At 46.0% G+C, this 14,871-nt stretch overlaps 1 protein-coding gene and 1 pseudogene across 2 annotated transcripts; both read left to right on the top strand.

Moving 5' to 3' along the window:
• Positions 1–2,155: 2,155 nt before the first annotated feature.
• On the top strand, positions 2,156–2,590 carry LOC133910844 (uncharacterized; annotated as a pseudogene).
• Positions 2,591–8,446: 5,856 nt separating this feature from the next.
• Positions 8,447–11,446, top strand: LOC133913829 (probable carbohydrate esterase At4g34215). Of its 2 annotated transcripts, XM_062357098.1 has the most exons (3): positions 8,447–9,094; positions 9,798–9,984; positions 11,077–11,446. In XM_062357098.1, the coding sequence occupies exons 1-3, from the start codon at positions 8,516–8,518 to the stop codon at positions 11,148–11,150; spliced, it is 840 nt and encodes a 279-aa protein (XP_062213082.1). In that variant the 5' UTR covers positions 8,447–8,515; the 3' UTR covers positions 11,151–11,446. The 2 variants fall into 2 exon arrangements, with proteins under 2 accessions (XP_062213082.1, XP_062213083.1); XM_062357099.1 differs by lacking the exon at positions 11,077–11,446 and having other exon boundaries at positions 9,798–10,216.
• Positions 11,447–14,871: the final 3,425 nt, after the last annotated feature.

The following is a 14,871-nucleotide window of genomic DNA, read 5'->3' as shown; positions in this document are numbered from 1 at the left end:
TATTATAAAGCCTCACAACATTTGTGAAGCATCCTTCATTCTTCATTCTTAAGTTAACCCCGTGCCTGACAATATATAAACCAACAAATTAGCTTCAGCACACTAGATTAACAGGAAGTAATAAGTTCATTTTACTTTATTTTCTATATCATTAGTCATAAAGTTATAATGCATCAATAAATTGCAAGATGCAAGTATTTTTAACATATTGAACTATCCAGCTTCTGTTGAGATTACAAACCTTGGCTTTTAAAGTTGTCAGGACCATAAAATTCATCACTCTCCTTTATGATCTCCGCGTGTATGAAATGGATGAGTCGTTTTTTTTAATATACATGATACTGTCATTCGCGATATTATTTATAGAAAATTTATATGTCTGTAGAAGAATTAAAATAGTTAGATATAACGATGAAAAATATATTTTAATATACTTTAATTACACTAACTGGTAGATATACTGGTGGACTAGAGCCAACGATTTGCAACATATACTGGGCAACATAGAACCCATAGATTTGGTGCCTTGCGGCTGCCTATGACATTGCAGAAATTTGTACTTAGTACATTTAGTTATATGGAATGCATATTATAACGATAAATTGATGTGCGACAGAGGAATTATTACTGAAAATTGATGTTGGTGGGTCGTCGAGGGTTTATCTCTCCATACAATCCTGCCTATAGAAACATACTTCGCGAACACCCTTGTCAATAAGTCTGTAAGATCTGAATACCTCTCTAGGTCGTAGTATATGAGCTAAAATATATGCAGTGTTGATTATGTGTATAGATACAACCAAGCTTTTTGTCGAAAAAATAGAGTTAACATGCATGCATGAATGAACCATACAAATGATAATTAATCCAAAAAATTAACGTTACCATTATATTATATACGTGAATACCTAAAAATAAGGGTAAACATTAATTCAAAACTTATATCATTAAATACTATATAGTTATTGATAAAATTATGTTTGTATACTAAAAACACAAAATTTATCTAAAACACTATATTAAAGCTAGTCATTTATAGTAACACATAATTAAATCTTGATCTATACTTTGAGCTTCATATATATATCTAGAGCAACTAAAATATTCTAGATCATCATGAAAAAAAAATCTAAGTCTAGATGTAGATATATTTGACATTTCAAAACTAAATTAGAACACAAATCTACATCATCTAATAAATAGAACAAACTACGTCATTATGAAAATAATCTAGATCTAGATATAGCTAACTCTCCAAACCAAATCTAGACCATCTAAACCAAATTAGAATATAATAATTACCTTGGAGTAACAAATGGCAATGTATCTTTAAGTTTTCAGCAAAATATAACATTTTTTTTGAAAAATCGTTGGCCGCTTCCTCCAAAAGCTCCCATTGTTCTTCACTGTTTCGACCGGCATGGTTATGTTTCGATCTGGAGGTAGGAGATGATGTGCTGCTGTAATATTACAAACGGCTTCAAATACGGAGCCATCTATACTAAAGTGTCCCACCTCCCCGGCCATTTCTTTAGAGCCATCTATATCAATTGTATGGATGACTCGTGTTTGAAAGCATCTGTGATAAAATAAATATCAGAGACAACTCTAAATATGAGCTGTTTGTGATATTCATTTTATTACAGACGGCTATAAATACGAGCCATCTATACTAAAAACGTCCCACCACTCCTAGGGGAGCGTCTCATTATTATCACAGACGATTCTTCTTTAGAATCATTTATAATAATCTTTGCACGGACGACTCTATAGAACTATCTGTATATAATCGTTCTATTAAATTATTTCTATAGTAGTATTTGTCATAGCTCGCCGATAGATTTTTCTCTAGGTACGAGAACGCAAAAACTAGTAACGCATGCTTTTACTACATACTTACCTTGTACACGTGCTTAATTGTTTAACGTGTGAAATCCAATTAAAATTTAGGTGACTTAGACATTTGCAAGATCAGCTCCTGAAGATGAAGATCGCTGCTGCTTGCTGCTAACATCTAAAGAAATGGAGGAGTGGAAATGGACCCGGCCGCGGATTTGTATTGTAGCCCACATAATATGACGGGCTGGAGGGCGGCCCACCACCACCATGAAGACAAGAGAAGAGAAGAGAAGAGGCGTGGCGGGGGAAGACATAACTCCGCCGGAGATGGTGTGCCGGCGTTGCAAGGGGAGCTAGCTACTACCCGTCGCCCAACACGCCTCTCTCCTGCAGGTTCCACCCTTCCTTCTTCGTCTGCCGCCGACACGACGACCAGATAGAAGAGGTACTACGAGCTCCGCGACGGCGAGCCGCCCTACGCCGCCAAGTTCTACGACTGCTGCGGCGCCCCCGGCCCGGATGCACCACCGGCTTCCACCTCTCCTACGACGACGCCACCAACTAGACTACCGGATCCATCCATCACTATCTGCCCTCTTCTGTCGGTTATCTCTCATCTACCGTTGCCTTCTTTCTACATGGGCATGTGTCGTCCGAGTCTAGTCAAGTGTTAGCTGATGCTTTTAGTGTGCCACTATGCCAAGGAAAGGAATGAAATAATGCATAATGAGCTCATCAAGCACCATCCTGATGTTGTGCATCAGCAGTTGAATGATTGCCATGTCCACAAACATATACACTCTGCTTCATGTGTTGCATGCGTCACTGATCCACTTTGTTTCCTGATGATTTCTGAAATAATTTTATGTATCAGCTGAATGCATGGTTACTAGCCGGTCAGGAAATGTTCAGCTATGTAAAAAAGAGCTGTCTTGCTATGAGCTCACATGGTGTTGTCCAAAAGAGAGAGCCTCTTTCAGGTAGTGCAAAGGCGGCTATCTTGATATGGATAACCTTGTTGGCATTGACAGTAGCTAGGGTACCACGTCCATTGCCTCAGGTAACTTCCCTAGCTATTTTCAGGTAGTACGTACTTGTTAGTTTGTAGTCTTTGGAGTTGTGTTCATTAGAAAAGCCCAATTGTTTCATCCACAATGGAAACCAAGCTTGTAGCACTGTTGAAGAGTGGTCTGACTTGTCCTAGATGGAGTCAGTGGTTGGAGATATGTTCTTCTGAACCACGTACAGCATGCGCTCGTACAGCAGGGGGTGAGGCCGACGACGGAGCCCAGAGGCAGGGCGGCGTGGGCAAAGGACATGGCGGGGGCGAACGGGCTCATTGTCGGTGGCAAAGTCCTAGGGAAAAATCTAGCCAGTTGAGTAGGGGCGTACTATTTGTTTACACGGAGTTCGTGGCGATGATGAGGAAAGGCGACCCGGAGGTGGCTTTATGCCTGAGGGCGGATGTTTTCCCACTTGCTCCAGACAGCTCCATGAATGGTGTGAATCATTCACCACGGGCATAAGATGGTTTGCCAACTGTTCCAGACAACCCCATGAATGGTTAGGGAGCCAGCGTGGTGAAACCCTGTAGATATCATATGATAGAGCTACATCTCCGAGACGTCCACACACGGAGACAGCCTGTGATGTCGCACTTCTAGCCTCGTAAGACCTTACCTTCCATAAAAACAGTGAAAATAGGTTTCACCGTTAAAAAAAAAGAACATGGTGTGACATCGTTTTTTTCTCTACAGCCCGACCTTTCTCCTTGCACAGCGTAGCCCGGTCTAACCCACTCCTTCCTCCCTCTTGCCGATAGCCTGGGCCCGCTTGTCATCCCCTTCCCTTCGCTTCTCCTGCTCCACGCCCACGCCGCGCGCAACCACCACCCGCACCCACGCCCAAGACCTCGCAACTGCCGGCCTCTCACGCCTATTTAGCCGCTCGCAACCCCCCCGGCTCTCCCGTTCTCACTCAGCACCGCCGCCCCTCACTTTTGTCGAGCGCCATTGCCAGCGAGGAGCTCCGCCGTCACCGACCATCACGTCTGAGCCTTTCTTGGTGCGTCCGAGGCCGCCATCAGCACCGTGGGACTTCGAGGAGTGCGTCCCCACCCCTCGGCTCTCCCTCTCCGCTGCCGGAAACACCATCTCGCCGAGCTCCGGTAAGCCTCACTGCTATCTCACCGTCGCTGGCTTCCTCCGTCGCATCCCGTGGCCCACTGACTGACCCTCCGGCATCGCAGAACCCAGAGGAAGCTTCGCCGACTGTCAATTCTGCTTCTCCATCGCCGTAGCTAAGTTCCCGTCGAGCTCTGATCCCTGCCGTTGCTTCTCTCCGTTGCCAACCACCACTGAGTCATCTTCGGCCGCCATGAATCCCTCAGTGAGAATCCTCATCGTCCTCTCGTTCGATTGCGCCTCTCGTCATGTTTGGTAGCCCGTAGCGATAGATCGAGCGTCATCGGTGATCCTCCAACCCCCCACCCTTTCATTCTCGGTCGTCCGATCGTAGATGAGTGGCCACGATTAAACTAGCCCATACCCCTTTGCAAACCAGTAAGATCGCACCACGTGTCACATAATCCATGTCAGCACTTATGGTTCACGTTAGCGCCACGTGCCTTCCACATGTCGACCACGTCACCCACCCGAGCCTAGTCAGCTTGCTGACGTAACATTTAGGATTTTCAATTCAAAAATAATATAATTTATTCTCTAAAATTATGTAATTTTACATTTAGCCCCCCTAAACTTTTCTATCTTCACAAACAGACCCTTTTTAGCACTTGAAATTTTACATGTAGCCCCTATAGTTTTATTTAATTGCATATAGGTCCCTGAATTTTTACAAATAAGCCATGTAACTTTCTGTTTATACAAATTAGCCCTTATTCTTTTTCAGAAAAGCCCCTATAGCTTTAAACCTTATAACTTTTCCGTTATAGCTCTATTTTAGGCGATTCTTGCGCTCACATGATCGTAGCAGTAAGTACTATCCTTTATTAGACTTTCATAACGTCTTGTTTTTGTTTAGTGTACTATTCTTAGATGTTTATGCTTGTATGTTTTCGGTGTGCGTGGTTGCAATAGGAGACGAGCAGTACGTGGGCTTGCAGGACCAGATCTTTGAAGAGTTTGAGCAACCCGCTGGTGAAGGCAAGTGTCCTTGATCACATTGATCCTATTATAGGAAAGTGTGTCTTTTACTTTCTATTTGCATGCTTTTGTCAATATGAATCCCGTGTTTAGGGTTTATTAGTACTTTTCATGATTATCCTTATCGTCGGTGTTGTAGTTAGGTGTAAAGGGTAGAAACGCTTAGTTGTACTGTCAAGTTGGGTAGGATAAATGTTAATTTGATTAATGGTGTATGCACCATGAACAGGTTTGGGTAATCTTTTGTAGCAATATGGAACATAGGGATCTAGTCAGGTTGGTTTAGTTGGTATGGCTGTTGTGTGCGCATTAAACGATGTGTAAGTACCTGCTTTAGATCCTAAGGACCGGTTCATGAACATGTAACCCGGTATAATAGCGCAACCACGAGGCTTATATAGTACAACCTGGCCGATTAATTGTATGTCCTCCTTATTCTGTACGCACCAGTGGACGGTTAAGTGGCACAAAAGGGGACCTCTGCAGTGGATGGAACCCCTGTTAATGGTGAAACCTTAGTGGATGTTTACGGATTTGGAGACACCTTGTAAAGACCTTGTAGTGATCTCTCGGCGCACATCTCGGAAGTGTGTAAGGTACCGACGAGTATCGGCAAAAGAGTTATCTCGACTCGTGGGTAAAGTGTGCAGACTCTGTAGAGTATAAAATTGATCAATCGACCGTACTCACGGTTAAGAGCGGGTTTGAACTTTTCATGATTAGTCGGGGTCTTGGATGGTTGGTTTTGGGTAGTTGGGTGGTGGTACCCCGATGAATTGGTAGCCGGATATGGGTATCTGGTGAGTCTGGTAGTTGGATGGAATCCGATGAGCTATTCCTTTAATAGTGGTGTCGTCACACATGGTAAATAAGATTGCTAAATCATTTTTGAGTCCTAGATTAGAATGACATAGATACAGAAAATCCGAGTCAAGCCTTTCTTGCCTGAAGCATTCATGTCATGTTTTCGCACACTTGCTGAGTACTCCATGCACTCACGTTTGAATTCTCCCAACCTCTTGATGCTGCTCAGAAGATGAGAACTTCGAGAACATCCTAGCCGATGGAGCTGAGTTCTAGGCGAAGGAAGTTTTTGACTTGAAGACCATGTTCTAAGCTGGCACTCCCCCGAACAACACCTATGGATGGATGAAAAACCTGCTACCGCTGGAAATCATCTTAGTGTTTTCTTTAAGACCTACGGGTCCTTTTGTAATAAATCTTATCTTTATTTAATGATATTGTTATGTTATCACTTATGAAGTCATCGTATGTATGAAATTTGATCTTGGCATACATACGGAATGCATCTGGTTTGTTCTTTTAAAATTGGGTGTGACAGAGGTGGTATCAGAGCCGTGTTGACCATAGGACGCAAGCCTAACTAGAAATGATCGTTATTAAGGACATATCTGTGTAAAAAACTAGTTTCTGAAAATGTTTTACTCTAACAGTTTCATTTATGTTCTCATTTATATTGCTGTTGTTTATAAAATATTTGTAAAATAGTTACCGACTCCTCTCTCTTTCAAAATTTTAGATGGTCCGCATGAAGCAGACGCCCCGCAAGCAGGTTGGAGGCTTCGTTCTTGCTAGAGCTCCCTCATAGACTACTTTGGCGTTTCAGCCGCCCGTGGAGTTTCACTATTCTGGATTTCAGGCAGGGGAGTTCCCTCACATTCTTTGGACGATCCTCGAGGGTCTAGGCTATCAGGAGACCTCGATCTACAAGGGAATCAGGATCCTGCTCATCGGCCATGGCTACGCTCGGATGGTGGAGGTGATCATCTTTGAGAAGTGCCCAGATGACGATGGCCACATGGTGCGCAGGATCCATTCAGCCCTCGCGCCGAGAGAGACCTTTGCAGCTGGGATCTGCGACGCAGTTCGCGAGGCACTTTCAGTCATCTGCGCAGAGTACCATGGCACTATTCAGACTACGCAGTACAGCTTCTGCCCGCAACGTAGGAGTGGCAGCTTGGAGGTCACCTTTGCCGCCACCAACAGGGAGTGTGACACCAGATTGGTGGAGCAGGTTCACCTCACTGACACCTTGACTCAGGAGCTAAACAGAGCCCTTGACGAGTTAGACGACGTGCACCTGAGGCTTGCTGAAGAAGAGGAGAGGATTCGCACCCTTCAAGCTATGATGACTGATGACTCAGAGGAGGAACCAGAGTAGATGCCCGAGCTAGAGTTGCCCCGCTCTAACTCCCACTAGAAGCTCTGCCTCGACGCTGCTCTGCGTGTTGCACAACACCGTAGGACCTTTTTGAGGGTGGCAACAGTTCCTGAGCTAGCAGTTTCCCCCCTAGTATCAGTTTAACATTGTTTAGAGTAGTTTGTTTTATGATATCATGGACATGTTTGCTTTCGATGCTGTGAACTTGTGTGTTAGGTTTGCTTTGTGTGTGCCGATGTGATGTGAAAGTTTATCTTTCACAACTGTATTCATCTTCGATCTCTCTCTCTCTCTCTCTCTCTCTCTCTCTATATATATATATATATATATATATATATATATATATATATTAGCTTACGAGTTCTTCATTATGCTTCATCTGTCCTTGCCCTGTTCTCGTTTCCTAATCTCATGTCTTGGCAACCGTCAGATGGTGAACACGAGGAATGCGAACAATGCTAGCACCAACAGGAACAACGCTGAAGACGGAAACCCCAATGCTCACTTCTAGGACGACAACTAGGACATGTTTCTCTCATGGAACAGGCAGACCAACCGGAACCCAGTGGACCTAATACAGATGATGGCCGCGCATACTCAGATTCTGCATGGACTGGCACAGGTCGTGGCAAGAATTCAACATGCACCCCCAGCTTATCAGGCACCACCACCGCCACCGCAAATGCAACCGCAGAACAAGCTAAAGGACTTCCTGAGCACCAAGCCACCTATGTTTGCACAGGCAGTCGAGCCAATGAACGTCGATGATTGGCTCAAGACGATTGAGAGTATTCTATAGATTTCTCAGTGTATAGGCAGAGAAAAAACCATCTTCGTTTTTTACCAGCTTGTAGGATCAACTTCAGATTAGCAGATAGCTTACACTGATGACCTCAAGAGATCAGGTAAAAAAAATTTAAGGACAATTTTTTAAGCACCATGCGCTAGAGGGGAAGTCTACTTTTACTTGGCGAGACTCCTGGATGGAGGGAACCAAACACAACCTACGGACTACATGAATGTAAGACGCAAGCTGGAGCTACAGGGATCTGACACTGAAGAAGCAAGTACAGTAGATCTCGATGGGGGGAGCCGGATGAATTGAATAACGTACTGTAGGAGTGTGTGCACGCATCTGTCTGTGTGCGAGCGAATGAATGTCTGGGAGGCATGCTCAGCCTGCCTCGAAAACCGAGCCGACCAACCAGACCGCATTGCGCGTTCGCCATTGCCATTACCATTACTACCACTTCCTTCTCTTCCTTCTCTCCAAAACCGAACCCACCCGAATGCAAATCCTTCTCTTCTCTTCTCCCCTCTCAAACCAAACAAAATGCTGCTGCTGCTGCTCCTCCTCCTCCTCGCCTCCGCCCTGCACGCCGCTGTGCCGCCGTCCAACAAGGTGGTCTTCATCCTCGCCGGCCAGTCCAACATGGCCGGCCGCGGCGGCGTCGCCGCCAACCGCTGGGACGGCATCGTGCCAGCCGACTGCGCGCCCTCGCCCGCCGTACTCCGCCTCACCCCGGACCTCCGCTGGGAACAGGCCCGCGAGCCTCTCCACGCCGGCATCGACGCCGCCAACCACGCCGTCGGGATCGGCCCTGGGATAGCCTTCGCCAACGCGCTCCTCCGCTCCGGCCGCGCGGGCTCTCCAGTTATCGGCCTCGTGCCCTGCGCCGTGGGTGGCACGCGGATGGCGGAGTGGGGCAAGGGCACCCAGCTGTACGCCGACATGGTGCGCCGGGCGCGGGTCGCCGTTGAGACGGGCGGACGGATCGGGGCCGTGCTCTGGTACCAGGGGGAGAGCGACACCGTCAGGTGGTCCGACGCCACCGAGTACGGACGCCGGATGGGAATGCTGGTCCGCGACCTCCGCGCCGATCTAGGCGTCCCCCACCTCCTCGTCATCCAGGTCTTCCTCACGCTCTTGTCGGCCGGTTGGTGGATTATTTGCTTACCTGCCCTGCTAATTACTACCACTTGCTTGGAGATTGGAACAATTCGTTCCTCTGATTACTACTTAGTGGAGGGAGTGATTAGCTTTGCTTGTTGCTCCGGTCATTCCCGTTCTCTTTCTGAGGAAGGAACAAATCAAGGAGCCGTCTTTTTTGAAGTGCGCGTACGCAAGAGAGTTGGTTGGAGCGCGCGGATGACTTAAGATTGGGGTAAACAACACTTCAAGATAATCCCATCTGGTCCTAGCGTATACTAACACGCGATGGGTACTCTACAGGACAGACAGGTTTGTCAAATGACAGGCCAATCTGGTTCAGGCGTTGTTAATGGTCTTGCTTAAAATTGCCGGAGTGCTATTGCAAGTACTACTATAGATTGTTTGCATGCCTACAAATGCAGCCTTCCAAGATCTTGCATTACATTACATTTGTCATAAAAGTCTGAAATAATGTTGACCGTATTTCTAGAGAAGCACGGGCGTCTAGGCAGTAGTATGTCTAGAGAAACATCATCAAGATAGCCTAGCTAGGCGAAGTAACGCTGATGGAGCTACTACTTCGCTAGAATCCATGAACCATGCCCTTGATGCTTGCAAACGGCACTATCAGTGGCGCAAGACTAATTAATTTCTGTTTCCTCTTTGCCTTCCCACGATTCAGGTCGGATTAGCATCAGGCCTAGGACAGTATACTGAAGTTGTAAGAGAAGCTCAGCAAGGGATAAAACTTCGGAACGTGAGATTCGTCGATGCAAAGGGGTTGCCATTGCAAGATGGCCATCTGCATCTTAGCACCCAAGCTCAAGTCCAGCTTGGACATATGTTGGCTCAATCCTATTTGAATTATGGTACATCCCAACTTTAGTTCATTCTTAATGAAATAACCAAGAAACTCCAATTTTTTTGTTTCCAATTTTATTCAGTTTCCTGTTTGAACTCTTCATCGAGTACCCATTCTTATAATTGTTGTATTAGATTGCTATAAACTCACCAAGTTAGCTCATTACTATTTCTTCATCATCAAAACTCAGTACCATCGTTGTCTTCCATTTCTCATAATGAAAAGTGTTTTTTCCCCTTTAGTGCTTGGTAAATGGTAATGATATCATGATAATTATTGTGCACTGGAAAGCCAGGAGGTGTGCGAAGGAAAGTAATCTAGTTCATGGATTTGAATCGGGAAATGTGTCATTCAAGTTAAGAAGGCATTGGTGGCATCACTGCCTGGTAAAATGATGTGAACCATGACTATGAAGACAATTAAATGGTTAGAAATTTGAATGATGGTGGAATTTTGTCGTGAGGTGTAATCCTCATTTTTTAATGAACTACTGATAAGAATCTGTGATAATTTGATTCTGTAGTGACCATTTTTTATATCATGGCCTGTGTTGAATGCTTGGGTGCAGAAAAGTGAAAAATCTTTGTATGAACTTGGGTTTCTAGTTATCTTGGTTCGGTGGAAAACATAGTTCATTTTTATTTTGAAAGTCATAAAGGAACACTACTAAAATCGATTAATAAATCCAGAGTTCTCAATAGCTGTCCAATGTTGAGATGGGGCACCAACTATATAAGGAACTGAGTATTCTGTTTTCACTGTAATGGAAACATTTCTTGAGATGTGATGGCAAGGCCGGAGGAAGTTCTGCCCTATCTTCTTGTTGCAGTGAAGTTTCGGATCTTAGTAGTAGCCTTTCTTGCTTTGTTTGGACAATGGGGTCCATGTCTATAATCTACTGAGAAGTGCATGCACACAAGATGCGGTCTTTAGTTTTTTTTTTTCATTAGAAAAGTTACTTGATGAGAGTTAGCCACGTTCTGATTGAAGCATCTCTTCCTTAAAGAAACCCGTAGTGAACATGTTACAATTTATTGTATGATCAATCATTCAAATTTAGCATCATATTTATTTCTCCTTTTCTTTTCTGGGGTGCTAGGACATGCGCATTCTCGAACCCCTAAACCATGGTGGCTGCAAGTCATGTTGGTCTGTTGCTTCATTTTTATTTGAATTGGGAATGTACATCAGTACATGTACCCTGTTCTTGTGTCATACAGGTGAGGTGAAGAAGAAAGCCAAATGACTTTCTGCACATAATCTTATACCAACACAGGCATGTGATGCCGCTGGAAGACTCATTGTATCAAGATCACAGCAATACATTCAAATTGTTTCCCAAAGAGGTGATATACAGAAGATTCGTTATACACGATTTTTTTTTTCTGCGCCCATGGATCTGACTAATTATAGCCTGTAAAGGAACAGAGAGTACTCGACAGTCTTAAACATTGTTAAATTGCTGTTTAAAAGACATTATTAAATTGTTTGAGTGCCCAACTTGGGACTTGAAAGCTCATGCTGTGAGACGTGAGTAGAAACTGGCTGCAGCATGCGCGTAGCTCTTCCATTGACATACGGTGGGCATCTGATCTTTCCTTTTGTTTCTGCAAAGGTAAGATCAATGTTGCGCCGCGAATCAAAATCAGTTGAACTGTAGGCATTATAACTGAAACACTTCCCTTGTGTGGCGACTCGGTTCAGATATATCCTGCGATTAAGAGTGCCTGACCCGGTTCAGATATATCATAGCATTCCAGGGCCGTCTAGATACCATGGGCTTTTCGCCTGTCCGAGCGCGTTTTCTCGTTTTGGCTCATTCCTCGGTGAGCTATAAGAACATGATTTTCAGCATTTTGGGTCATTTCTGCACATTCAGGGCTGCCGTTGCACACTGTGCGTATTGGCTGTTCGAGCGGGTTTCGCCTGTTCAACTTTTGATTCCGTGAGCTACACATTTTTCAGTGTTCCGGTGCCGCCTGGACACACCAGACGTTTTGGCTATTCGAGAGTGCTTTTCCCGTTTTGGCTCGTTCCTCTGGGAGCTATAGCATACATTTTTTGGCATTGCCGGGCTATTGGGGCACATACCGGGGCTGCCAGGGCAACAGGGGTGATCCCTCGTTTGAACATGCTTTTCTCATTTTGGGTCATTCGCTTGAGTGATAGTACATGTTTTTAGGCATTCCAGCGTGTTTTCCTCGTTTTGGCTCTTCATGTGAGCTAGCACATGTTTTCTGGACGCTGCCAAGGCATGTGGGGCAACTTGGTCGTCAGAGCACATGTTCTTTATTTTGGGTCATTCAGCACACAGTTCCCGTCGTTCTAGGGTCGTCCGGGCATCCCGTTTGTATTGGTCATTCGAGCGTGTTTTTGCCGTTCCAGCTTGTGTACGTGAGCTATAGCCAAAAGTATGACCTGGCCATTCGATCATGTTTCGTCATTTTGGTATGTTCCTGTGAGCTATAGCACACGTTTTTGGACGTTCTGGAGCCGCTTGGACACCATGGACGTTTCGGTTGTCTAAGCGTTTTTTCCTCATTTTGGCTCATCCCCGTGACTTATAACACATGGTTTTGGGTGTTTCGAGACCGTTCAAGCACCCAGTGCGACTTGGCCGTTAGAACATGTTTTCCTTATTTTAGGTTGTACTCTTTATTGACTACAAATTATATGTATGCGCATCTAAATATCACGAAATATGCTCTAGCGATGGCGGATAGATGGAGGAAAAACTTGGGAGAAGGCGTATGTCGGAGGATGAACTCCTGTCGCAGGGATCCCGAAAGACCCCTTTTTAGAGATTCGGCCGGGGGATGATCCTGGATAAGTTTGTTTGGGAAATAAGCGGGAACGGAAATAAATGCAGTGGCTGGTGGGAGATGATCGCTCTAGTGCGAGAAAGATGGGTGCACCGGGGTTTAGACAGGTTCGGGCCGCACGGAGGCACGGAGGCGTAACACCCTACTCCTGTGTGTGTGTTATATCTCTTCTTGAAGGGAATTCTTCAAGAATGTATCTGTTACAGGGGTGAGCTACCTACAGAGAGCTTGAGGCTCTCGTGTTTAGCTTGGCTTTTGCTTTTTTGTGATGTTCTTCGCCTTTTTATCCGGGCTTCCTTGCTTTGTTCTCCTTGTTTTTCCGTCCCTTTTTTGAGGGCTCTCTATCCTTTCCTTTTATAGGCGCGCCGACCTTGACTTATCCAGAATGGGAAAGAGGGGGCGCAAATACCAAGGTGCCACGGAGAAAGGTGTCATCATTCCGTCTGGGCGAAGTGACAGGGGCGGTGGAAAAATACGGCGCGCATCCGACCACCCACCACTGTGGATGCCCTCCGGCGCCATTAAGGGGGCCCACCGGGCAGCCTCAGAGGTGCCCGGTGCGCCCACCCTGTCTTGTTCTTCTGCCAGGGCAGGGTGGCAGGCGGAGCGCTTCGATTCTGGCAACGTTATCCCGATGCATCCAAATGAAACGGGACGGGACCCGTGCATTTAATGGACCCACGCCCCCCTGCCAGTGCATGGCAGGGTCTGACACTGGGGCGTGGGCAGCTGAGAATGTCAGGATGTCAGGATGTCAGGCCGCGCGTGCCTATTAAATGCGGCATTGGGCCTTTGACTGGCTGACACCCCGACGATGGGACCCTTCGAGTCGTCGGACGATCTTGCGCGAACCTTCGGGGAACCGAGTCCTCGGCGGCTGCCACGTGCAGCCCCAAGCACTCTCTCCCGAGTACTTGGGTGAGATCTTCGGGGAACTGAGTCCTCGGGGGCTGCCACGTGCAGCCCCGAGCACTCTCTCCTGAGCACTTGGATGAGACCTTCGGGGAACCGAGTCCTCGGGGGCTGCCACGTGCAGCCCCGAGCACTCTCTCCCGAGCACTTGGATGAGACCTTCGGGGAACCGAGTCCTCGGGGGCTGCCACGTGCAGCCCCGAGCATTCTCTCCCGAGCACTTGGATGAGACCTTTGGGGAACCGAGTCCTCGGGGGCTGCCACGTGCAGCCCCGAGCACTCTCTCCCGAGCACTTCCTTCCCGGTATTTGGACTCTGCGGATCATTGGGGAACCGGGGTGCTCGGGAACCTAGAGGCTACGGCCCCGAGCACCTTCCCCCGGGACTTAGTTTCTTCTTCTCCTGCAGGGTGGACCCCGCGGGATGGTGATATGTGGCGGACGGCCGGTCCGGTCTTGGGACTCAGGGACCCCTGGTTCCTAATACACCGACAGCGTATTAGTGGAGTATGTTACATGGGTGCGAACACAGGTGGCATAGCCTTTTGAACTCAGGGTTTAGTGACAGCTGTCACGTGTTTATTCGCTAATGTGAGTGTGTGGGGTCCTAAGGACAGTGTCTTGGCTTTGGGGTTTATAACCAAGTCGTGTATGTCGAACTGAATCAGAAATAAAATACAGAAGACTCTTATACCAGTCTTGTTCCTCACACCTCACTACTATAGAAACATCCTTCCTTACCTCCTCTATCACTACCGGGTTCGGCTAGAACTGACACCGCTGATTATTGTCCAGAATTGGCACTAAAAGGTAATTCGAAAAGAACTAACAGTTAAATCAATTATCATTGCTGATTAGTGTTAAGAACCAACAATAATAATATTACTGTCGGTTCTTGATACGAACTGGCAATGAAAATGATTTTTTTACTGTCGGTTTATGTTATGAACCGTCAATAATAATGTACCGATAGTGATAATAGAGAACACCTTATCTTCAAAAATTTATAATTTTTTCATATGAAGACAAACATTATATAAAAATTGTAGCTCTTAGCGAGATATACAACTTTATAGTTTATAACTTTTTAATTTAAAGTTATTAAAGTGCCCAAATATGTACTCTGCTCACATCCGGATGATCACCGTCGGTGGCAAGGGT

Source organism: Phragmites australis, chromosome 3 (assembly GCF_958298935.1).
Source record: "Phragmites australis chromosome 3, lpPhrAust1.1, whole genome shotgun sequence".
NCBI lineage: Eukaryota > Viridiplantae > Streptophyta > Magnoliopsida > Poales > Poaceae > Phragmites > Phragmites australis.
Note: the sequence above shows the minus strand (reverse complement) of the source record. Positions and strands in the feature narration are given on the sequence as shown.

Excerpts from the sequence above, each read along its gene's own strand:
- LOC133913829 (XM_062357098.1), top strand. The coding sequence starts at position 8,516 with ATGCTGCTGCTGCTGCTCCTCCTCCTCCTCGCCTCCGCCCTGCACGCC. Across the intron at positions 9,095-9,797 it reads CCCACCTCCTCGTCATCCAG|GTCGGATTAGCATCAGGCCT; the intron begins GTCTTCCTCACG and ends CCCACGATTCAG. Across the intron at positions 9,985-11,076 it reads TCAATCCTATTTGAATTATG|GACATGCGCATTCTCGAACC; the intron begins GTACATCCCAAC and ends CTGGGGTGCTAG.